We start from the raw sequence: 25,076 nt of genomic DNA, 5'->3' as shown, positions 1-25,076 counted from the left end.
TCCAGAGAGAAAATAGTGCTAAGTACACATCTTTACATAACATATTTCTCTAAGGGAAAATAGATTCCTGAGCCAAGTCTGTTCTTTAACTCCTTCTCTGAAAATATAAACTCATTTCCAAAGAGCTCAACCAGGGTATTTTTTTCTTTTATTTAAGCAAGTATGAGAAATCATAAAATAAGATTGAAAATTGTCTCAGCATATACCTCATTTGCAAGTAGTAGACAGCTGCTCAATCTCGTAAAGCTTACTTTTGTGTTGAAAAGGAAATAAAATCTAGATAGTACTGGGGTTGGAGCTAACTGCTGCTACATTCAATAAGTGCAAATATAACTATATCAAAACTAGAAACGATGAAGTAGGCTCAATGAAATGGAGATGAGAGCATAGCCCAGAACATATTCACATAATTTAAAAATAAACATTAAAAATGTATTTATGGGGTGATGAGCAGGAAAGGAGCTGCTCTTCCAAAGCTCTGAGCATACAGCCCTGCTGGCTCCTGGTTTTCCAGTTTAATTTAGAGAAAAGGTTACAATCATCGATCTCACTCCACGAGTTGTCAGAAGAGCCAGCCCCACGTATTTCATCATTAAGAAGCCCCACTGAAGAGGTGTTTTAAGCATTTGCAATGGAGGCTAACTGAGCACTTCCCAGCTGCTCTGTAGCTCTGCCCTTTATTCTAATCCAAAAGTATATTAACTGGAGGACAATTGCAGATGTTCTCATCCATAACCTACAATGACAATAACAAACAGCAGATCTTCCAGTCTCCCAAAATATTCAGCACTTTGCATTTTGTTAGAGTTATTACCTATCCTCCCTAAAAATTCTTGGATACAGCAGGTAAGTAAGGTTAAGAGTGAAGAATACTATTGAAAACTACTTAGTAATATCTGTTTAACTTGTAAACCTACAGTGGGTTACATTTTTGGTTAGTATATGATTAAAAAGGAAATTACATTTTATTAACATAATTTTGTATATTAAAAAGTTCTATACTTGAAAGTAAGTAATATTTTAATATGAAAATTATCTAATCTCCACAAATTTAAGCAAAGAGACTCCAAAACATGAGAGGTACTCAGTCTCCTGAACTTTAGGTACATCTATTTTTCTGTGATAAAGGCACTAAGAAACTGTATTAATACTTGCAAAATTCAGTTAATAAATACCTACTACCATCCAAAGTTTTACAGAAATACTAGCTGATAGTGAAAACATTTAATAACATGAAATAAAATTATATGCATTTGCTTAACAAAAATACCTTCCACCTACCACACATAAAAATAAAGAATTTTTTATTCAAGAAAGATACTTACATAAAGAAATGCCTGGTAGTACAAATGACCCAGGAATGTGGTGTTTACCACAGAAACTATGGAGTGCTTAATAATTCCTTGAAGTGGAAAAACCACATGCATCTCAGTGACATGATTCATTGACAGATATTTCCATCATAAATATAACAGAAACCCTCCAGGGCGCTGACAGCAATGAAAGGTGAATGAGAGATTACTGAAATACAGCTAAATTGCAGGTATCTTGAGACCTATGTTTCAGTTCACCACACCATTTATTTCTTGACAGTTCAAATTTTCTGGATAATCCAAAGGATTTATTTTGAAATCTAGATTGTCATTTATATCGGGGGCAAACTTTTACTCAGTCTTTTGGAGCACTGACACATTTTAGCTCTCACAACAGATCCATGACCAGTAGTCTGCAGCAAGTCTATTGCTCTGATTTGAAAGACCCACTCAAGAAAGATCAAGCACTCAGTTCTGACCTCCCTATAATATCACATCATGGTTTAAATTAAAGGGGACACAAAATCAGAAAACAAATTTTGAAAAAGGATTTTTTTTTTTTATTTTTTAAAACATGTAGTTTGGCTATGTCAGTTATCTCTACAGCTCCATTTGCAATTTATCTTGGCTACTTTATTTTTTAAGAGCAGGCACAGATATTTTGACCAGGACAATCAAAGATCTCATTTTCACTGAAGGCTCTTCAGGCTGATCCATAGCTGTCATCTTCCCTTTTTCTTCTCTAACCAAAAGCAAGGACTAGACTGTTGGACAGTTCAACACAGCTCATGAGCAAACTGGAAGAGCTACTGCCAAGAAAGGCAAGGGTGGAGGTGAGTGCAAGAAATGGCACATATTCACCAAAGGTTTTCCTAAAGATGAATTTGCTAGGTACTCAATAAGTTCAAAATCAAAGTGGACATTTCTTGGAAAATCTTCACTTTTATACTCTTATACTGGATTCATTTTGTCTTCTCAGCATGGGAGCAAACCAGGTAAACCTGGGGCAAAAAAACCCCAGGATTCTAAATACAAAAAGGATTCAGAAGCAACAATCCAGCTTGGGACATCTCTGATCTAATTTTGCAGATAGCCTAACAGCTGATCTTCTTCTCCAAAACCTATTTATACTCCATCATAAAAACAACACTCTTCTTATAGTTGCCACACTGTGGAAGCCATTCCCAGAGTATCATTCCAAAGATCAGAAACAAGTTTCTTCTTTTTCCTTATTTCTTTCTCAGTTTCTCAAAGTAAATACATATCCAGTCACTTCACTTTCACTCATTCTTGTTTTGAGTAAATTGATTCCCTAGAAGCACTCTTACTCCTGTTTGATTAGAGACTATTACTAGATATCATGATGTAAATCGACAATACAAAGGAAAAAAAAAAAATTTCCAAGAGTTTCAACAGGTGCCAACCTTGAGCAGGATGGTACCTGCTCACATCTATAAAACCTAATGACTGCAAATTCTTTCTTTCCAACCAGGAGAGCATGTGACAAATTGTACATTAAGTGTACAAGAGCTGCTTCTGAGCACTGGAGGTACTTTATAATTCCCTTGGCTCCTCTGCATAAACCACTGTGTAGTGACCTGGAGATGACAAATCCAGTAACTGAGTACAAACACATTTCATATTTTATCACTTTTTCAAAAAGCTGGAAATAATGACACCAGCAATCTGCCTTTAACCTAGAACTATAACAAATGGGTCAAAGCTCTCATGGGAGAAGTTGTACAGCCAAGATATTAGGTTTTAGATATATTTTGCAGTGAAAATAGTGCTTGAGGCTTTCCTTACAATAGGGAGAAAAAACCCCACTATAATGAAAACTGAGAATTAAGTGTATATAAAATAATATCAATGGGGTAATTAAAAAAAAAACAAAAACAAAAAACAATTGCAAAATGCCCTGCTTCTTTTCTTTCAGATCTTCTTGAATGGATTTCAAGCAACATCAGCTGAACATAGTAATATAAACATTTGAAGTACTTACTACCTCTGGAGATTTGCAGGCCCTCTAAAGAGATTAGGGTTCAGTGTATCTGTGCCAGCCTTAATCCACTTCTTGAGATAACAGGCATATAAAATAGGACACATGTGCCACAAATCTAAACCAGGCAAGAAAAATAAAAGGCCAGCCCCAGATCAAGGAGAACCTCTAAGGAGCAGGATCAGACATGTCTTACATGCTTTACAAAAGAACAGTACTCCACACAGAGGATATGAAATCAAATCAGATAATCCTTGGCAGAAGAATATGCAGTAAGATTCAGACTTGGATGCTTTTGTGTTCAGATCTTATTTACTTCTTTAGCAGGTTCTGATCAGCTACACTTGTATAAAGCCACTGATGATGCGCCACAAACTTCATGGTGATGGATGTCATCATTTCATGCGCAAAGGAAAATGGAGACCTAAGCTCTTGTTACTGGTTGTGATGCTTGAGAGGTGTGATAACTGAACTCCTCTCTGAAAAAACTACCAGGCTACATTCACAGCTTGGGCAGTCATAAAAATAGCCTTTGTAACTGGACAACATACAGCCCTGACAGAAAAAAACAAGTCTACTGCTCCACAGTATCCTTCCTACATAATTTTTAGAATCAAAAAATAGTTTGGGTTGGAAGGGATCTTAAAGATCACCTACTTCCAACACAACTTCCATGGGCCAGGACACCTTCCACTATCCCAAGCTGCTCTGAGCACCATTCAGCCTAGCCTTGAACACTTCCAGGAATGGGGCATCCACAGCCTCTCTGGGCAACCTGTTCCAGCACATCACCACCCTCACAGCAAAAAATTTTTTCCAAACATCTGATCTAAATGTACTCTTTCAGCTTGAAGCCATTTCCCCTTGTCCTGTCACTATATGTCCATGTAGACAAAAAAGATCTCTGTCTGTCTTTCTTGTAAGCTCACCTCTGATACTGGAACACCAGAGTTAGGTCACCACAAAGATTTTTTTTTCCAGGCTGAGCTATCCTAATTGTCTTTGCCTTTCCTTGTTGGAGACATGCTCTATCCATTTAATCTTCCTGGTGTCCTTCCTCTGAACTTGCTCCAGCAGCTCAATGCACTTCCTGTGCTGGGGAGCCCAGAGCTGGATGCAGCATTCCAGGTGGGAGGAATCCAAATATACTCACAGTCTGTATAAGCTTATTTTCAACACTCTGAGCTCCAAAAACAACAAGACAGCTTTTCTCTTTCTACATTTTTAATCATCTTAGGATAGTATATGACAAGTTACAGACTGTAGAAGACTGAATTTTGCATCTTAAGCTTGGCAGGCAACAATACTGAGTAAGTCTCTTCCTCAGACACAGCCAGCCTCAGCAAACTACTGCTGGCTGCAAGGATGTGACATGGCTGGGCTGGGGCTCACAGTGCCCCTTGCAGCAAAGCCCTGGGAAAACAGGCCTGCCAGGCACACAGCACCAACTCTACCCCCTGCTATTAATTCAAAAGGTAACAGATATACTAAATTGAGTAAAATATTGTAAGTAAGTTAAACTTGTAAGTTGCTGATGGCTAGCTCCAAGACTTTGATGACCAACTAGGAGACATGACAACTCAATTTTTCAGACCCTGCCTGAGCCTAGGACCAGCAGCAGCACCTCCTTCCTATTTCAGTGACAGAAAAGTAGGTCAGCACAATGGGCCAAATAAATACCACTATAAATCCCATCTCTGATAAGCTGTCCAAGTTTGATCTTGTTTTATTGCACATTGCTCTGGTTTCATTTAAATCCTCTTCTGCATATGTTCTGTATTTCCTGCAGAGTGCCTGGTCTGTGGCAATGTAACCTCTGTGGTTACTTCCCTTTTCCCCAGCACTGAGATGGCACCACACAGATGTAGTCAATTTGCCCTGAAGAGACTCACAGACACAATTTAAACAGAATGTTTAAATATGTAATAGTGTCCACAAACCATTAGCTCTTGAGAGATTGAATTAATGATGCATTTGTGCCACATCTAGGATCAGGCTCCTTCTAGAAAAAATGGGGACTAGAGGAACTAAACCAAAGTCCCTTCTTGTGTTTCCCTATTAAAATCCACCAAACCCCAAGTATTTAGCTCAGAACATAATGAAAACAAAAATAACTTCTACATCACGTAGTGCCTCAGTAGTCTTTCTACAATGCAACACAGACATTTGTGGCTTGCAATCATAATCATTATAGTCATTACCAAAGCCAGAGCTACTCCTGTGACTTCTGAACTGAAAGTTTTCATAGCTTACAAATTGGGTGGCAGATGATCCTATTTTATTTAAAAAAGTGTGTTTTCTGTTTGCAGTTCATCCTCAAAGAGGAGATGGTGCTTGCTTCCCATGGCTCTCCCTTGTTACAAACATTAGGCTATTATAAATCTCACAGGGAGTAGACCTAGCTGTTGTATTGCATTGCACATAACTACCCATGTAAATGCATGGCGATATCTGTGTGATAAACTGTGGAGGCACACCATGAATTGTAAACACTTATGAGAAATGCATTTCATAAGTAACTGGGATTTCCTCACCCAGGGCTGCTGTAGTGAAGGCACACAATAGATTATAAACATATATGAGAAATACATTTCATAAGTAACTGGGATTTCCTCATCTCTAGCTGCCCACGAGCACATTTCCCACTTATATGGGAAATGGTCTAACAGCTGAGAGCTGCCATTTGCAAAACCAGATTGATAGCAGATTACTTGTGCCCCAGATCCAAGAACAAACCTTTACGGTTCCTATTCTCTCCTGTTCACATCCTCACATCCAAAATCCTACCACCTTCAGTTCATTAAAAAAATAAACCTAGAAAATTAACATTGTGCACCTTTGGAAAGGATTCATCTTAACCAACTTTATACAGCATAGACATCTACAGCTGAACTAGTCACCAGAGGACCCCTTGTCATTCACAGGGATAAACTGCCACTTGAAGGACTTAATTCAGCTGTCCAGCTGTAGATATTTATCTTAGGATAAGACAGGTCCTATAGTAGTGACCATGAGGAAACCACTCCTCTGATGCTGGCATTTATATTGCAGAGATTTATGAACCTGGAGACCTGTCAGAGGTTACTTCCAGGCATAAATGCCATAGACCTCTAGAAAAGGGGATGTTTCTGCTTCTTGGTAGAACCTGACATTTTATGTCAACCTTTGAAAACTCAGAGAAACCACCAAAAATTGTATCTGTGTTGTTCATGGAAGAATTTCCTTACTTCACACTGAAAGGTTTTTCAGTCTCCTTCAATGACTGGTAACTTATAGACTGTCATATTCAGAGAGGGGGAAAGGAGAGCCTGTATATCTCCAAAATCTCCTAAAATTATATTTCACTGTAGTGGATAGGGTCTTTAGGTAATGGGGCTCTCCAATACAAGTTTGTTTTTTTTTTTTAGGGACACATAACTCACAAATAGCAAAGCAATGAGGAATTTAGATAGACCATATACGTATATATGATTATGCAAATATATGAATATATATATATATATACATGAATATGCACTCCCTACAACTTACTCTTCTGCATCTTTTTATTTTAATTCCAAACTGCTGCTCACTCATAAGCTAATTGGGAGGGTTTTCCAAGGGAAACCAGTGATCTTTCTCCTTAACTCTGTTTTCCAACTCATTCACATGGAAGACAGAAACTGCCTGCAACTCCTGTTCCTACCCTTGCTGAATGGGTCATTTCATTGGGGCGGGATTGTTTCCTCTCTCTCTTTTGTTCTTTCTCTGAGAGATATACTGATGAGAAAGAGTAGTGGCTGCTCTGTATCCTGCTGCCAGTGTGTTCAAGTTTCCAAGTAGTGTTATACTCCATGACCAGAAGAAAACAGAATTTTAAGCACATAGTGATTGACTTAGTATTTCTCTGATGCATGAGGAAGAATTACAGTAGTGTGATGCTATAACCCATAATTTAAAAGATTGGTTAATGTTCCAGTGGAAATTTCAAGATTCTCTAATTTCCCAATCTTTCAGGTTCTTTTTCGAGACCTTTACTTTAGAGACATCAAGGAGGCTTTCTTTTAAACTGAGAGGAATTGGTCCAGAGTCCCTGATATGTGTTTGATCCACAGCAAAATTATCCCCCTTTTTTGTGTTTTTTCCATTTTCAACAAGTCTAACTGGGAATAGATTACCACACAAAGTTATTAATCAAATACTTAGGAAAGTACTGCAAGGAATAGATTGATGAATGGAAAATGTCTTTCCTAACTAACTCTGCGGTTTCTGAATATGAAACCAGTTACAGATTACAGGATGATAGGTTCTGATGTGCTAACAGTGGTTAGGCTCATATATTTTCACAATTTCTTAACTGTTTACTTATTCTCACCCCAGTAAAGCAATGGAGGGACTATTTTTCCCACTCTTTTGGATACAAATTTAAATGCTTTCACATAAATAATCTTCCTGGGCTGTCAGGTTAAATCAGCAATCCTCTGACACACCAGAGTTAAGGATAAACCCTCTCTTACACAGTAAGACACAGTGTCTGACATTTCAGTTGCTTACTGAAATGTCCAAAACAATTTCACACAGTGCAAGCATGGGTTTTCACATAGTGCACAGTGTAGTTTTAACCTGTTTTCCTTTAGACCATTTCCTAGGCTAAAAAGGGTGAATCCTGTAGGCAATATTAGACATAGAGACAGTTTTCCTGTCCTGTGAACAATTTCAAAAGAGGGAAGACAATCTTCCCCTTTCACACTGTGAGAAGGGAAAAAAAAAAAAGAAAAAAGAAGGGATGCTTATTTTAATTAAACAACTAAAACTGCAGGACAGGATGTGAGATGAATCTCTGTGCACACTACTTCATTTTTTTGCTTGCTCCATGTCTATGTTTCAGCCTGTTCCAACTGGCAGCCTTCAAGAGGAAGCTTGGGTGTGGTTTGGGGATAAATCACAGCAGCAGCTGCTCCACATAAGTTATAAACAAGAGCTTCAACATCCTTGACTCCCTGTGATGCACTGTGACATTATCCCAGCCATTTTGTGCTGTCCTCTACAGCAACTATACACTCCTTTGTGTCCCATACACTGAGGCAAGCAACACAAATCCTTCATTTTCCTGCCATCAAAACACCCTGTCACAACTCTAAACGTGTCCCTTCAAATAAATATTTTAACCACTTAGAGATTAGAAAACAAGCAGAAAAATAGTGATATCTTGGGATGTAGAGGGGTCACAGGTTCAGAGGAGACCAGGGTCCAATGCTATTTATGTGTGCACTGAGGGCCAGCCTGCCTTAGAGGGTCTGATCTGACTTGGAGCAGGCACACAGGGCTCTGTGTTCAGAAGGCTCTGTGCTCAGCAGTTACAATAAATAAAGCAGCCAAGCTCCATCCACATACCCCATAACAGGCAGGACCTGGACACTTAACCAAGTCCAGGAGTTCACATACAAAGAAAAAACCCAGATCACCAAGATTTGGGAATTAAACAGCAGATTATTTACTAGCCTTCTCAGGCTGGTTTCCTCATCTTTCCCTCTAGAATCACTCTATGGCTGTACAAATAATAAAATACTTAATAGAAAAAAGATACCTATGGCTCTGAAAGCTTAAATCCCTGTACCAATGTGTAAAAATGGTATCTGCTGAAAGACCAGTGTTACTGGATTCAAGCAGACTGTTTTCTTCTCTATGTTTTTGACCAGAAAAACCTTTTGTAAAAATTAACTGCAAATTATACGTTTCTGCAAGTTTTCATTTTTGTGAGAAAGGCCCAGATTAGCTTTATGTGAGGACCACACACTCTCATGCACAGAAAATGTTGATGCTGATGAATTGCTGCTTTCAGCTGTGGGATTTAATTACTCTCATTCTCTTACAGCTGGTGTTATTGTGTGGTGATGTGTTTGTCTTCTGACACCTGGGGGGTAGGATGAAATAAATTTACTATATTCACAGTGCCAAAGGGACAGTTTGAATAAGAAATGCTGCAATAAGACCTGCACGACTATGTCCTCTGGCATGAATGATGAATCCAGGTCCTTTAGATCTTGTTTTCTAGACTTGCTTACTGACTGGAAGCATTTTTTTAAAAATGTTATAGGAAAATTACACTAATGTTAAATCTATTTTGACAAGGTGAAGGAAAAGAATTAGTTTATATTGACTGATATCTATCTAGCCTGTGTTCCTGAAGCCTTTCCCTTCATTTTTACAGGCTGGCAGGGTCACTAGTCCTACTCATTTTCAGTTTGTCAGTCAATAATCACTTATCTGGCACTATGTCTTTGGAAATGACAGCTGAGACAGGATCTGATGCAAAGCCTTCCTTCCACAATGCCTTCCTAAATACCAATCTGAGCTGGCTGAAAGGACCAAATACCCTATATCTGGTAATGACATGTTCACCAAGCTTGTCATAAACAAGGTTTTGGGGGGTTTTACAACACTGCTATCTGTCAAATGTCTCTACTTTGATGCCATAATGAAGTCATACGAAGCAGAACAGTCCCTGTTATCGGACATTAATGAGAGTCAACTTTTTTGTTTTGCTCCAGGCATTTTAATTGTATCACAAGCAGAGACCATCTGGTTTAAGAATGAATATTCAGTATCTGCTGCAGATGCAGAAATACTTGGGAAGGAAATGGTACTTCCTGGTTTCCAGCCTGCACGGTACCCAATGCTAAAGCTGGTGTGTTGCACACGTAGCTAAACTGCAGTTCGATGCTCAATGAATGACTTTTCAAGTTATTACTATCTCATTAATTAGTTAGTGTTTCTTAGTTTGGACTTTATCTCTTCAAAAAGAAGATGAATTTATGTTAAAAATTACTAAAGGATGACATGCTTCATTGCATCCTGCAGAAGACTGTGTCAGATCATCAGGCTTTATTTACCAAAAAGTCATAGGGATAGAAATATATTTTTTTGAGTAATAAACATAATTTGTCTCTTGTGTGACAAGTGCAGTCCATGTTTATGAAAAATACAGAGTAAACATTTGAAAAGTGCAAATTTAGAGTACCACGGCAGACAATAACTTTTCTGAGAAGGAATTGAGCTGAGAAAGAATGAAAATGTTACTTCTAAAGGGCAGACACCAATTTCACAAACTTTATGACTGTCACCAGAACCTTTAGTTTGGTCTATCTTATTTCTACAGAAATGCCTCTCACTGCAACTTGTGGGGGCAAAAACACCAAACTGATTTGGCCAAGACTTTTCCGAGCCATACGTAAAGTCTAGAAGATAATGCTTTGCAATTTTAAGAAAATCAAGCTGTTAATACTTTGAGTAACTTATGCATATGTATCATGGCCTATTTACAAGACTTCAAGTCTATTCATTTAAGTACCTAAATATCTTGAGGTGGCTCCAAGGCGGATGTTGAGCCGACAGCCTTGTCTGCCACACTTTTGAGCTGCCTCAAACATGAGCAGCCCAGGGAAGGTGGGGGCCAGGCTGCAATCCCTAAGAGGTATTTGACTTGAACATGACTGGCACCAGTGCTGGCAGAAATGCATTGAAATGTAGTGGGGGCTCTGCCAGTTTGCTTGGAATTAAATCAAACAAGATGTTGACTCTCTCCTGAGGGAGTGCAATGTGATGCATTTCCTCACCAAAGCTCTCTGGGCTGTGCTGGCTCTCAAGAGTGCCATGTTTCAGTGAGTGAAGCAATTTCCAGCCCACATTTAGAACCCACTCTGGAATACTTCAGGGTGACAATAGTTAGTTAAGTCAATATGATTAAAGAGCTATCACCTCATTTTCACTGCATTACTTCCATAATCCTAGAAGGAAGATTCATATAAGTGCTCAGGAACAAAATTCCAGGGGAGAAAAAAATCCATACTACCAACAATCAGCTAATATTACCAGACAACTGAATTTTCTTGTATTTTCTTTCTTACTTTTCTCAGGGGAAATTTACCCTAATGCACGAGACCAACACAAGACTCACACAGGCTTGAATGTTGAATACTACAGCCCTCAGTAGAGCACTATTAAAAATGCCAGGCAGGCTTTCAATGTGAGCTTGCTGTGGAGCTAAACATCTCCTTGTGATGCCAGTCAGGGCACTCCTCTGGGCTGAAGTGCTCCCAAACACACAGATATATCCTAAGCAATAAGCAAAGAGTAGGAGTTGGAGCTGTAGCTCAGAGGTCTAAGGGAGGATGGGAAGAGGGAAAATAAGAATTTCCCTCTCCTCTGGCTTTTGGGAAAAACACATTGAGCGTTAGACAAAAATGTGAAAATCGCAACCTCAATAACTGAAGCATTCAGATATCCAGAGCTGAGGTTCTAACTCAGAAAGCAATTGATACATTTGCTTTTCAGGCAGTAAGGGCATTGGTCTTCCATACAGATCAGTATGTCTGTCTGTCACCTATTTCAAGGCAGAATTTCTTTTGAGCAGTATCACATCCAAAGAAGAAAGAAATGATAGAACTGTCAGTGGCAGGGCTGTTAGAGTTGTAAGAATGGGATTCCCTCTTGTAATAAATCATTTTAAATGTTCAATAACATCCAATTCAGTGTCTAAACATCACCAGTATAATACAAAAGTGTCTCCTGGGCACATCAATAAAACTGGGAGAGACTGAGAACTGCAAAAAACAAGAGACTTGAAACTCACTCTCAATGCAAGAATTTTGTTTCTCAAGAGGAAATTCTAAGCACAACCTAAAAATCTACATGAAACTTTTATATTAGGAGGGTGAAGTAAGTCCAATGAAAAAACACTGCCACTCAAGACTGATATTTAAAATGGCAATCACAAGAGGGAAAACAGGTTTAATGGACATGGTTTGGCAAAGCTGCAGTCTGCTTCTTTAAGAATGCACTACAGATTATGAGCATTCTTATTACAATTTTATTGCAATATTCAAGGTGCACTCAGAAGAATCTATTTTTTTTTTAATATGGGTTTATTTGTTTGCATCTTATTTTAGTCACTCTTCCAGCCTCCAGTTCATTTCTAAAATGAAAGCAACTGATATTTCCATATCAAAGTTTAAAATTAATTTGCTTTGTGGGACATGCTCCTTGATGTAAAATACTTCATTTTAATTAGGACATTTAATTTTCTCTAATGGAATCAGGTTCCATTTACTTAATCCAAAACTACTTTCTGAAAGAGCTATAAGCAGTACATTCTCTCAGCACAAGCCCTTCAAAGGCCTGTGTGCATGAGGAGATTTCACCTACACAGCTAAACTGATTTCAGCTTAATCTGCTTCCACCCCTACAAAACATTGCCCATAACTGAGTCTGCCCCACTTCTGGATCAGTTTTATTAAACAACTTTTTGTTTCCTAGAGCAGATCAGGACAGGATAATAAAAAATCAAGTACCATACATTACAAGTATGTGTTAGAATGAAAAATCTAATTAAAAATTGTCCCACCTCACTGATCACAAGTGTCTGGACCTCACATCCTGGAGCACAGCCACCTCCCACTGCCACTTTTGTACAACTTTCTTCTTCCCTTTGTCCTCCTCTCTGTAACATGTTGTGTACATGTAGACCATGCCAGATCCTGTCTGTTTCTCTTTAAGAGAATGAACAAGTAATTTCTGAGAAACACTTTGCATATTCTGGCTCCCTGTTAGGGTGATGTCCTGCCCCCATGCACGCACAGAAGCACGTGGGTAGATCAGGGCAGAGATTACCAGTGCACAGGCAAGGACTGTGAAAGGCATTCCCTTTCCCTACTGTGGCAGCTTGCTCCCTCCATCTAAAATAAATGTTTGTTTGCTGGAAAGCCTGTCTTTATTGATTTTGTACATCTCATCAACGCAGAGAAATGCAATAAATAAATGCAAAAAACCATACACTATTATAAACTCTGAAACACCTTCAACTCCAGGCCAACTGCAGATTTCACAATGCAGGGACAAAATTATTTTAAAAATGGAATACCTTGAAAAATAGCCAGGCTGTCATCCATTTGACCACTTTCACAACCCAAAAGACATGCTTGTAGAGCTCAGTATTCACTACTCCAGGGTCTACTACATTAGCAGTCACATGGCTTCCATTTGCAGTCAGAAGATGCTGTAGTCGATAGGTAAATAACACGAGGGCAAGTTTGCTTTGGGCATAGGCTCCATGGGGTGAATACGAACATCTGTACACAGGAGAGAAACAGAGAGGGAGATGCATGTAAAAATAACCAGAAGGAGAACAGAATTGCACAAACATCAAATGTACCACATTTTGCAATATTCAGATATACACTGAGTCGTCAGAAGAAACAGCTTATCACTGTCAGGTGTGTTGTTTACTCAAGTCCTGGTGATTATTCCATCAGACACAAAGTCTTATTTATAGCAGGGAAAAATATTAAAATAAAATTACACAATACCTGCCAGAATCTCTCTGTCAAACTCTTTAAACCAGAAATGCTGAGGCATCAATCTCTAGGCTATCATCACCTGGAGGCCCTTAAACTTCTCTCCCCTCTTTCACTCTGCTCTTTCCAAACATACACACCCCATTCCCTGTTAAATCCATGACTGATGATACTACTTCTTCTTGCTATTATTATTTTTACTTCATCAGAACCTACTAGTTGAAGGCTCCTATGTTGGGAGCAGTACAGATGAGTAAGGTACTCATTGCAGCTGCCCTGGTCACACACCAGATTGTGCACAGCTAAGAGATGGATAGAGCAAGGAGAGCAGCTGCAAGTGTAACCACAGTTTACAGCCTTTGAAGCAGAGATGGCTGCCAGGGTCCGTGCCAAAGAGGTATGACAAAGGCACACAAATTCCAGGAGTTACAGCAAAACATTACCTGTTGAGACTCCTGTGCACCTCTCTCATCTGGATGTCAAATGTGCCTTTCTTTCAAGTCAAGCTCTCTAGGAACTGCTCAGTTGAGTTTCATTGCATGCACGCAGCAGTACTTTTTTTTTTTAATAAGCCGGCTATTTTCAGGCAAATTAGCAGGTATGTCACTTAAAATGCTCTTCCTGACTGAGGCCTCAGCACCACTTCCATAAATTCCTATGCCATAACAATTCAGTCCTGTAATTACCCCAGCCTCTCATCTAACCTTTTTTGTGCTAAGCAGAACCCAAGGGAAATGGTGGCATTACAGACAGCTCAGAGGCAAAGCAGGCAGGAGCCTAAAGCAGCAGGCTCCTGGGAGGAGTGGAACCACTCCACCCCATGCACTTTGCCTCTGCTAAACCTGGGGAAGTGATGCTGCAGCTGCTCCCCATGTGGAATCAGGGGTTAGGGTCCATGCAGCAGCAGAACCTTAAACTGTTGGTGATAGAGAGGCACCCACCCAGGAACAGAACTCTCTTTCTTCGTTCCTTCCTTTCCCCTAGATATTGTCCTGTCTCTGTGGTGGCTGCAGCTACAGCTCCATCCTCTACACCTTCACCCTAAGTGCAAGAAATGTCCAGACTAGGGATGCCCTTACTCTGCAGGAAAGCCTGCCTGTGATTTCCCTGGCTGCCATGTGCAAGTTTTTTATTTTGAATGAATAGTAAACATATGAATTCATTTTGTTACCTCATTCTTGTTGAATATCTTATTTATAATATCCTGTGCACTTCATCACAGAAAGCCCTGGATGTTAAGAATCAGGCTGACTCTCTACAGAGGTATAAGGCTACTGTAGCAATTTAACTGTCCATGTTATCTGCAAGGACTAGGAGACACCACAGTAAAAAATACAGCTTAGCCACAGGAAGTAAAAGACAACAACAGACAACAACACTGAACCTCCAGTGCATCTTTTTTTTTTCCTGTCTCTTTTTTTGTACAAGCAAATCACAAGCAGTCTACAAAACCATGATATGAATTGAGGACCAAAAAGGACAGCTGATCATAGGTGGCCCTTGCACCAACAGCCTCAGCTATACCGTGCTGGATAACACACCTTCATTATCATAAGGATATCACCTGCACCTTTGGGCAAAATGGGCTATTTAAAGAGTAAAGAACAATCACTGCATGAATATAAAAGTGACTTGGTATTAGTCAGGAAATTGCAGTTACATTTTAAATTCAGTAATATCCATGCTCTGATCTGAGATGCTCAAAATGTCACCTTATGCTTCATGCATATTCCAACCCCTTTAACTTGAAGGACCAGATCCTCAGCTGCTCCAAGCTTCTCCTGTGCACAGCCACGTGGGGCAGAGCTCACACTACCCATGGGAAGCAGCATTCATCCCGAGCCGCCTCCGGCAGCCAGCTGGCAGCTGCCCCTGGCACTGCTCCATCAGCGCAACCATTCCCCACTGAACACAAGCTGGGGCACGGGACGGGCTCCCGAGCTGAACCAGAGTCATCTTGTCTGGCAAGCGGCTCACAGGGAAGCAGAGCTGAGGACTACTCTGACTTGTTCTGCCTGGGTCTAGTCGGGCCTTCAGTAATCTTCAGATGCCAGGCAGGAGGATGCTGAAGGCTCTCCATGACTCCCCATTCCCATATTTTGTGTGAGCGCTGTTTTGACTTACCTTGTGGAAATGAAGCATGAACTACAAGGGCTGGATCCTCCAAAGACTTATATTTTGCATAGGTATGTATGTCAGAGAAACATGAGTGCTGAGAAGATATAAAAGCTACCCAATCAATGAGGAAGCCTTTTATATCACAGTGCAGAGATGCAAATGATCTGCAAGGCAGCCAGGAATCAGACTTCAATAAAATAATATAGATATGAAGAATATAAAATTAGATACACAGAGCAAAAACTTTTGGCAGAGGCCCTAAAATGATTAGCTTTTCCCTTTCTGATTTCTGTGTGTGTGTTTTTTGCTTTCCAGGAATCTGACATCAATGGACTACATAAGACAGAGGAATAACACGACACAGAACTGATGAGGATTTCTGTTGAACAACTGTTTTTTGTCAGACCCCATTTTATTAGAATCATGTTGTTTAAATGCCACATTGAAAAAATAAATCAACACTGGTTATTTGACTTCATTACATCCAGTGTTGACTTCATGTATCAGAAAAATAGGCACCTGAACTTACACCACAATTCGGTCTCCTAAGTACACACATGTAGAATCACAGAAGGGTTTGGGTTGGAAGTTTAAAGATCACCTAATTCCTCTAATCTACCATAAGAAGAGACAACTTTCCACTTGACAAGATTTCTCAAAGTTCCATTCAGCCTTGCTTTGAATGGATGGGGCATCCACACTGCCTCTGGACAGCCCATTTCGGTGTCTCAACATCCCCATCATAAAAATTTCTTTCTTTTGTCCAATCTAAATCTACCCTCTTTTAGTTTAAAACCATTAAATTTATTCCTCTTACACATTGAATTATCTGGCTTTAAAGCCTATGCATCTAAATCTAGCCTCTCTTGGCACTTTATGTTCTTTATGCACATTTTTTACAATGAATAAAAGTATAATTGCATACTAAGTAAAACAATATTGATGTTATGCATTTCCACATTTTCTGAAGGTTCTAAAATCTTTCCAAAATCCAAAAGCGCATACAAGAGGCAAACCATTCTAGCAGAACACAGCTTACCAGCAAACTGTGCTAGCAGAGCAGAGCACACGAGGTGCCTGTGATAGTTGGACTTTTGCTGCTTTGAGGACACAGGACATCAATGCTTTACAGCCAGGCAGGCAGACTCTTAAGCAGAGAAACTCTGCCTCCTAACCAGGCAACCAGCCAGGCAAAAGACTGGTAGCTCCCAGCTCCCAGTGGTACATGTGGGTGCTGGTCAGCCAGCTAGGGAGATAAGGAGGCACTGGTGTTCAATGCCCAGGGATACATCCTAATAAATACTGCCCACCCAGCCTGGGCGATGCCAGACAGCATGTGCTGAGGTATGGCAAGCCTGCACACAGTCAGCAGCTAGGAAAAGTGGAGCAAGGACTTGGTGGGAAGAAGTTGAATGGGGAAGCAGAGCATGCCTGGCATCAGAAGCTTGGAGGAGGTCATGCTCACTCCCTTGTTTCAGTGGGCCTTGCTGTGGACCACTCTTCCTACCACAGAAAACAGTGGCATGCCCCAGAGGATGCTCCTCCATAGCATTATTTTGCTGAGTCAATGCTGATAAAACAGGGCAATACACAACTCACTGAATGAAAAGTACAGGAGGAGTTAAGGCAGGCAGAATTTAATTTTTTGCTTTGAAATCTCTCCAAGAGAGCACCAATACACAAAACTTTCTTCTTCCTTTAAAAATAATGTTTTCTGGATTTTATACTGATGAATAAAGGGTCAGGTTAAAGCAGGTTCTGCATTTTATGTCCAAATATTTTTTTTAGCAAAATTCTTACTTCTGGCTTAAGATATTGTGCAATATAAGCTACAGGTTCGACTAACTACTATAAAAATTCAGGAGGAGAAAATAAAGGGATTGTTTTGAATTTTTGCAAGAAGAAAATAAGTAGGTATTCCATTCTAGAGTGAGTGCCTTGAGGTTTACTGATTTTTTTTTTTTCTCCTTCTTTTTTTTTCTTTTTGTCTCTTTTTTCTTTTTTTTTTCCACCAGAAGCTGATTAGCTGATTTTGCTGCTTATCTCTATGGTGCTGTCTCCAGAAGCAGTCTCCCTATGGAATGTATTTTCAAAAAGTAATGAGAAGCCAAATTTCAAACTGAAGCCTGCAGTGGCTAATTAGGTGTTTAAATATGGACTCAGCTGCTATCCCAGTTTGAAAACTGAAATAATGTTTAGCACATCTCTTGGCAATCTTGCTTGTTTCTCCTCAGACTGGCTTCAGTTTTCTACAGTGGTCTCCCGCTAAAATTGGATGATCCCATGTTTAGTAAAGAGCATTAAGTGAGGCCAGAGAACCCACTGAGCTACAGGGGAAGCTGTGGTGCCCAGCACAGATCACTTCCTTCACCCTCCTGTGCACGGGGCTCTCTTGCTGCTCTCAGCTTTGCCACCCTCACTGAGGGCTCCTTTCGCGCTGTGCACACACCCAACAGACATCATGGACTGACGGACAGCACTCTGTGCCCCACCACAGCTTGCTTCAGCAAAAGGCTCTGAGCACCTGTGACCATCCTGGCTGGCACACAGATCAGTTTAAGGCAGCCAGTGGAGCTTTCCTGATGTGAACCTTTCACAATTGTCTTGCACATCATTCTCCTTTCACCCATCACCGCTCCCCAATTCCCAGGGTGTTAATTTACCTGCAGGGCAGAGTGCACCAGGATCAAACTGCAGAGAGCCCAGCTGCTATGTGCTCCATTAAAAGACAAGTGATGCAAAACGTGGCTGACATGCTGGGCTTTTTAATGAAAGGCCACACAAAATTTCAATATATGCCTTAGGATGAATCAGGGAATTAAGCAAAACATAGGCTTGCTGTATTAAAATGACTAAAGCTTCCTAATGATTTATGTATTAATCTTGCAATACATCATCACCATTGCTTAGTCAAGACTATAAAAGTCTATTATTAAACACTCATGAGGCTTTCACAGTCTTAAATTTTCTTTCTTCAGGGAATGCAGCACAAGATTTTTCAAGTTTTGACAGATTTTGCAGCTTATTTTGAAGCAGCTAGGAAAATATATTGGAAAATAAACATCTTTACTGTTATCATAAACAGTTTCTTTCTCTTCTCTTATGAAAAAGCTTGAGTCCTAAATATTTTTTATTAGATTAAAGCAGGCTTCCTGGCAGTACTACATATATTTATCCTGTGAACACATTTTCTGAGTCTCATTAATTGTGATTTTTCTCTCAATAAAAACCGACCAACCAAATAAACAAACAAAAAACCACACACACAAAAAAACCCACCAAAAAACAAAACAAATAAAAAAACCCCCACCAAACAGAAATCTCAAATCTAAGGTATTAACTTATCTACTTTTGAGATGTTGCTGCAGTTATGTTTTGAACAGCAGCTGTCCTGTTACCAACTACTACTATAGGCTATTGCACAGTCATTCATGTATGACTGGACATTTTGTGTGCTCCTGAGCAACTCCTCATGTACTTCTTCATGTACATTTCTTCAATATATGTGATGTATAACCTTAAAAAAATCAATTTTGACAGTATACATGTAACAGTTAAGGTGGCTGAAACACACACCTTGAGTGCATAAGGAATGCAGTGTTAGGGACTCCTGAGGAGCCCTCATGACCCTGTGATGAACTTGTTCAAAAGGAAGGCCACCAGAACAATAGATGAAATTAGTGGTACTACACGAGGTAAAAAGGAAATCTTTCATGTCCTAATTTGTGGCATGGGGGTTACTTAAGCAGTCATAGGCCAGTGGCAGAAAGGCATCTTGCCTTTCATTCCTCTTCCAGCAGTGAGCTCTTCAGTTCCATGTGTTGCTCACACACAGCTCTGGACAAAGCCAGTCTTTGGCTGGCATCTTTCAACTGTAAGAAAATTACATTTTTCTTCCTAAAGTTAGAATATAAGGATAAAAGCCCAGAGCTGGGAAATGCTCTCTCTCTCTAACAGGTAAAATGAGGGTGATGGTCTCAGTAACTGATATCTCAGCAGATCAGTGACTCCTGCCTTGTGCTTAACCCTCCATGCAGTAGAAGCCACAAGGTGGAAGCTGGGTGGTGTTTTGGTTTTTGCTCCTTTCTTTAAGCCATGCTTCCCAGCTTCCAGCACTTCACTGTATAAATACATAGCATTCAGTGACTAGCCCCTTCTAATAGCCTTTAGGAAATGCAGAGGGAACAAAAATTAACTTACTTCTCTTGAGGACTACATTTAGTAAAGAGATGTAGAATGTCTTTATTTTAAAATCATTTATGAAAGGCAAAATAAGCCAGGGCTTGTCATCCAGGGTGTTACTGTCATCCAGATGGAATCAGAGCATCATTTTTCATTTGGCTGATCCCTAGTCCTAATGGCAGGAGGTGAGATGCTGAGAGCTATTCTTATCTACTGAGATTGGCTGTGTGCAGCTCAGTAGCTGTGTGCTCAGCATAGCTCTCAAATGCATATAACATGAACTCAAAGGCTGGGCTTCTCAAACTGTCACCAGAATCAGTACCTTCAAAAAGTAAAATTTTTCTGTTTGTATACAGTTGGTGTTAATTTCAGACGTATTGGATTATTTTAAATATCAATGTCAAATTCAAGTTATAATTACTGTAACTCTATTCTTCTAGGAAATATATGACTTTATTTAGAATAATATAAATTGCCACTTTTCTACAGTCAGTGCATTTGATGCAGTGTTAAGTATGTGCTAACAGCTGAAGTATCATTTAATCATAATAGTATCCCTTCATTCAATTAAAAATCTCCATTAAACAAATGAATAAGTAAATATACAAAAGGAAGAAAGGGTTTGCATTGCTTTACCTACGAAAAAGATCACAGCTTCAAGACCTACATTCTGGGTCTTCATGACCCTTTTGAGGGATGGGGAAACAACAAAGACACATTTCTTTTCATATTATCTCTGGGTAATCTGGATCTCAGGTTATTGAAGATTGTGACACATCTTGTATGATTATCTATAGGATTATAAATGGGGGGAGGTACTCTCCATCCATTTGTGGAGAGCTTCCTACCTCTCCTGCAACAAAGCTTTTGAATTGAAGGAAGTAATGGGGGGTTTTAAGGTTTCTTTGCTTCCACCAGAATGGACATAGGACCACAAAATCCCCAGCAATAACTTGAACAATCCAAGACATTCTTTAAAAGTATCTTGAAACTGGTGTAGACTTTTGCAGATGAGTTGCAAGTTCTGAGCTTTTCATTCTGGGACTCAAAAGGAACTGTAGGGTCTGAATAAGCATAATGAGGTTCTGCCATTTCAGATCCAGCACAGCACACCTACTGTGGCTGGCAGATTTACAGTAGAATATCTTGGTGTATTTGCAAAGATAATTTAAGGTTTAATTGTGGTGGGCTCAACCCACTGCACAGCCTTGGATTTAAGGAGGAGCTGAATGTGTTCTGCAAGAGCAAATATTAACCACACTGAAGGACTGGTCTGTCTTACCAGAGGAAATGTGCCTGCAAAATAATTTTTCCTTTGAGATATCTGTAACTACTGTGCAGAAAATGCTATGCCATCAATCTTTGTTTACAGAAATAACAAAAAATTAGCAAGTCTGGCACAACATACTTTTGAAAATCAGTTTCTGCTTGTTGAAACAATTTAACAACTTCTGCTTTTTAGAAGTTTTCTTATGTAGTGAGAATAGGAACATCACAACTTCAATCTGAGTGATAGAAGTGACTTATTTCCCAGTTAAATTATGAGTTAAGACAAGGAATAAACTCATAAAAAAGTCAGTTATTTGTTAAAAGCCATCACAAGAAGCCTTCTCTTCAGCTGGAAGACCTTCCTAGGTTAAAGAAGAGATACAGCTGAATGCCAGCAGGTATCAGAGGAATTAAAATGTGGGAGTATTCTGCATCCACAAAATGACTGACAGTCCAGACACAGCATAAAAGGTTTTTGCTCTTTGAGCATGTACATCAACAGCATCACTCATCCACTGTCAGAAATCAGGTGGGATTTAAATAAGCTTTAAATATGAAAGGGGCCTGTGAAGAGGGAGGGTCTTATCTGAGGAACATAAAAATGTCAACTTGAGCAAAACACAAAAACCAAGAAAGGAGTAAGATACAAAGCAGTCTTCAGCCAGCATTGCAAAGTGGTTATTTCTAAGCACTGTAAAGCTCAGTGTCAGCGACCACTTTCTCCACCATTTGGCCTTAGAGCTGAGTTTTGGGGTTCGCTTTATAAATTTCTCAACACTGTGTCACCCTGGAATACTGTAAACAGGGATCTGTAATAGAAAACCAAGCATTTCATAAGAAGGGGCATGGCATGGCCTGGGACCAGAATGCTTAAGACCTCTTACACTTGCAGACATGCCAGAACCTAGTGAAATCTGGCAGGTTTAGCTTTCCAGGAAATGACAAGAAGTTTCATGTCCTGAAAAACAAACACAGTCACAGAGTTGCCCTGCCCCAGCCCTAACTGAAAAAAGAATGTAAAGAAACTGCTGCCTTGACAGATTGATTGATTGATTGATCGATTGATTGATTTTTTTTGTGGCAATTCAGGCACTGAACATGCTCACTGCTCCTTTACCATCACTGTTAAAAGCTCTTGAGCTTCCCCTGAAGTTACTGTGAGCCTCAGTGCTCCTCAGTCTCTGTCCCTCTTGGGAAGCTGAGATTTTGCTGTGTACAGCCCCTCTCCACCTCTCATGGCAATAAAGACTGGGCTACCACAGCACCCAACACATAATAAGAACAGAAGAAATGCAGCAACAAAGCTACAACTGTATCAGACATTCTGGCAGTATTAAAATTCCCGGGGGCTAAAATATTTTATGTTTACAGAGATTCATTTTACTTAGAAAGCATAGTTTTCACAACACATTTTTATCAAGAGCTTGATTTAATCAAAAGACCAATTTTTCTTCACAGGTGTGGGTTTCAACTGCTTGGTCTGCTTTTGAACAGACCAAGCAGTTGACCAAGTTCTCCTTCTCTAAGCAAAGAGATTTAGGATGAGCAATAGAGAAAAGGTTAAGAGTTAACAAATCACAGAGGCAAAAATCTGCCTTCAGCTCCCTGCACAGTACCTCATAATCCTTAATGCTTGTGGCAAGACATGGAATGTATGGCTATGAAGAACCAGGAACAAAGCAGGGCTGAACCTAGAGGGGGTTTCTGAAAGGTGAGCAGGTAATTTTGACCATTTCTCTTAACACATTATTCCAGGGATTTACAGGCATGTGTGCCAGCCTTCCTGCTGCTAAGCAGCCCAAAGGGCAACTCCACTGACAAGATACAAGGAGGATGGTGGTAGCTAAGGCTTGAGAGAAATGCTTAAAACATTGGAATAATCACCCAGGACCAAAACTCCAAACTTCTAAGGTTCATTCAGCCTTAATGAGTCTTTTTGCTGACAGAAAGGTGTTAAACTAACCTTCCCCTCTCAAAGACAACAAGCTCTCTCTCTGCTCCCAGTTCTCCAATCCCGTTTGCCATCTCTATCACATGAATGCAATACATTAAATCACCATAGAGCCATCTTGCCTCTCTGGAGAACAGCACATCTGTGACAGTCACTGTCCTGAGTGCCACACAGAGCTGGCTCCTCTCACCCAAGCCGTGGTGCAGGGGAGAGGCTGGGCAGCAGGAGCACCCATGTCTCACGTATTTCCCAGCATGCTGCTACTTTGAACTAGTTCAGAAACATCATGTCCTGTTAAACCAATAACCATTATTAACAATCCTTTGTGAAGAACAACAACTCTTTTAGACAAAAAGGAACTTAACATTGTGACAACAAAGTAGCTACACTTAATATCCCCAAATACATGTAAGTCTGACATTACCTTTATGGTATAAGTGTTACAGTCTGTTATTGTTCTCCAGAAGTCAATCAACCCTAAAAGCATTTCGATTAGACAGAATGAAAATGCATTGGTGAATGTAAAATGACAGCTTTCTGAAGTTGGCATCCTGACCTAAATATTTCTTTGTCATTGGTTGCAGAGACAGATAAGAATGGATAAAACACTTGATGCATTTGAGCTAGAACTCTGTCTTTGAATTGATGAATTGGTCTGCTGATACAGTAGCCCATTTATTTTTTAAATTAACTTATAGAATTTGAGATCTGTGCCTTCCCCAGAACACTCATTTTCCAGGCCAGTCAATTTTTGCAATTAATGCTAATTGCTGCAAACACAAGGGATCATTTTGCAAAGCAGCAAATCCTTTTGCATTTATACAGAAAGTATTTGGCAAAGAAGGACTTATGTGCATGGAATAAGCATTTAAATACTTATCATGTAACTCTATACAGGAAAACTTGATAACCTGCTGGAGGAAGGACATGTCTAAATGCATAAAGCAGTGTACTGCAGCTGGCATTTGGTCCTGTGAAGGCAACATGATTTATCTTGCAAATAGAACCAGAATATGCAACTGAAGACATCATGCAGAAGCTGCTTAAACAGCTGAACTCAAACAGAAACATATATTCCATGAGTTAAATAAAACCTATGATAATATGTATCTATCTAATGTTCTAGAACAATCTTTTATGATTACTATTTCTGTATTTTTTCCAGCATTTTATTGAACAACAGTCCAGTGACATAGCTCTTTAGATATTATTATGAAAGACTTCTATACTGGCTAAATTGGATTTACAAAAAAGGGGTAATAATGAAAATCTCTCCTACTTCCTTTTACAAATTTTCCTTTATTATATAAAAAAAATAGAAATATACCCAACAGTGCTATGCTACTACTCTGAAGCTGCTACAACAGCTTCATGTTTGTTTTTGCTTGAATTTAAAATGGTATAATTCCAGTTCTTCCAATCAGAGAGAATTAAGAAACTTTAAGTGACAGATCAATGATGAAAAGCCACTGAAGGAACTAATTGGGTGTTTAAAAAAATAGAAGCCTTTAATTGGAAAAAAATGTTGACTCATCAAACCATTCTTAGTAAAAATACAATCTATTTTACACAAATGTCCAGCTTAAAAAAAAAAAAAAAAGAAAGAAAAAGAAAAAGTAATTTGAAACTGATGGAAATACTTGAAAAGGATGGTTTAGAAATTAAAGATTGGGAGTTTCAGTTTTATTGTCATACTTCAAAATCTGAATACCAAAGTACTCATAGGGATAATTAGGAATAATTTCTAAAAATTATTTCAGAACACTGAAATCAAATGGTTTGGTTTCAAAAATGGATAAATATTTTCCAAAAGTAATTCAATATCTTAACTTTTACTTGCTGTTCATGGAAAATATTTTCCAAAATTTCAGTAATGCTGATAGAAAAAAATCCTTAACTTTGTACCCAAACTT

At 39.3% G+C, this 25,076-nt stretch overlaps 1 protein-coding gene across 1 annotated transcript in view; it reads right to left on the bottom strand.

The window, feature by feature from the left end:
* Window positions 1-25,076, bottom strand: part of DHRSX (dehydrogenase/reductase X-linked) — a 161,883-nt gene that overhangs the window by 16,483 nt on the left and 120,324 nt on the right. Inside the window, exon 6 of the mRNA XM_071455210.1 lies at window positions 13,211-13,418. Within this exon, the coding sequence (XP_071311311.1) occupies window positions 13,211-13,418 (208 nt within the window). The remainder of the gene's footprint in view (window positions 1-13,210; window positions 13,419-25,076) is intronic.

This window comes from Agelaius tricolor, unplaced genomic scaffold, assembly GCF_023055355.1.
Source record: "Agelaius tricolor isolate 1412-34295 unplaced genomic scaffold, bAgeTri1.0.p SCAF_45, whole genome shotgun sequence".
NCBI classification, from domain to species: domain Eukaryota; kingdom Metazoa; phylum Chordata; class Aves; order Passeriformes; family Icteridae; genus Agelaius; species Agelaius tricolor.
Note: the sequence above shows the minus strand (reverse complement) of the source record. Positions and strands in the feature narration are given on the sequence as shown.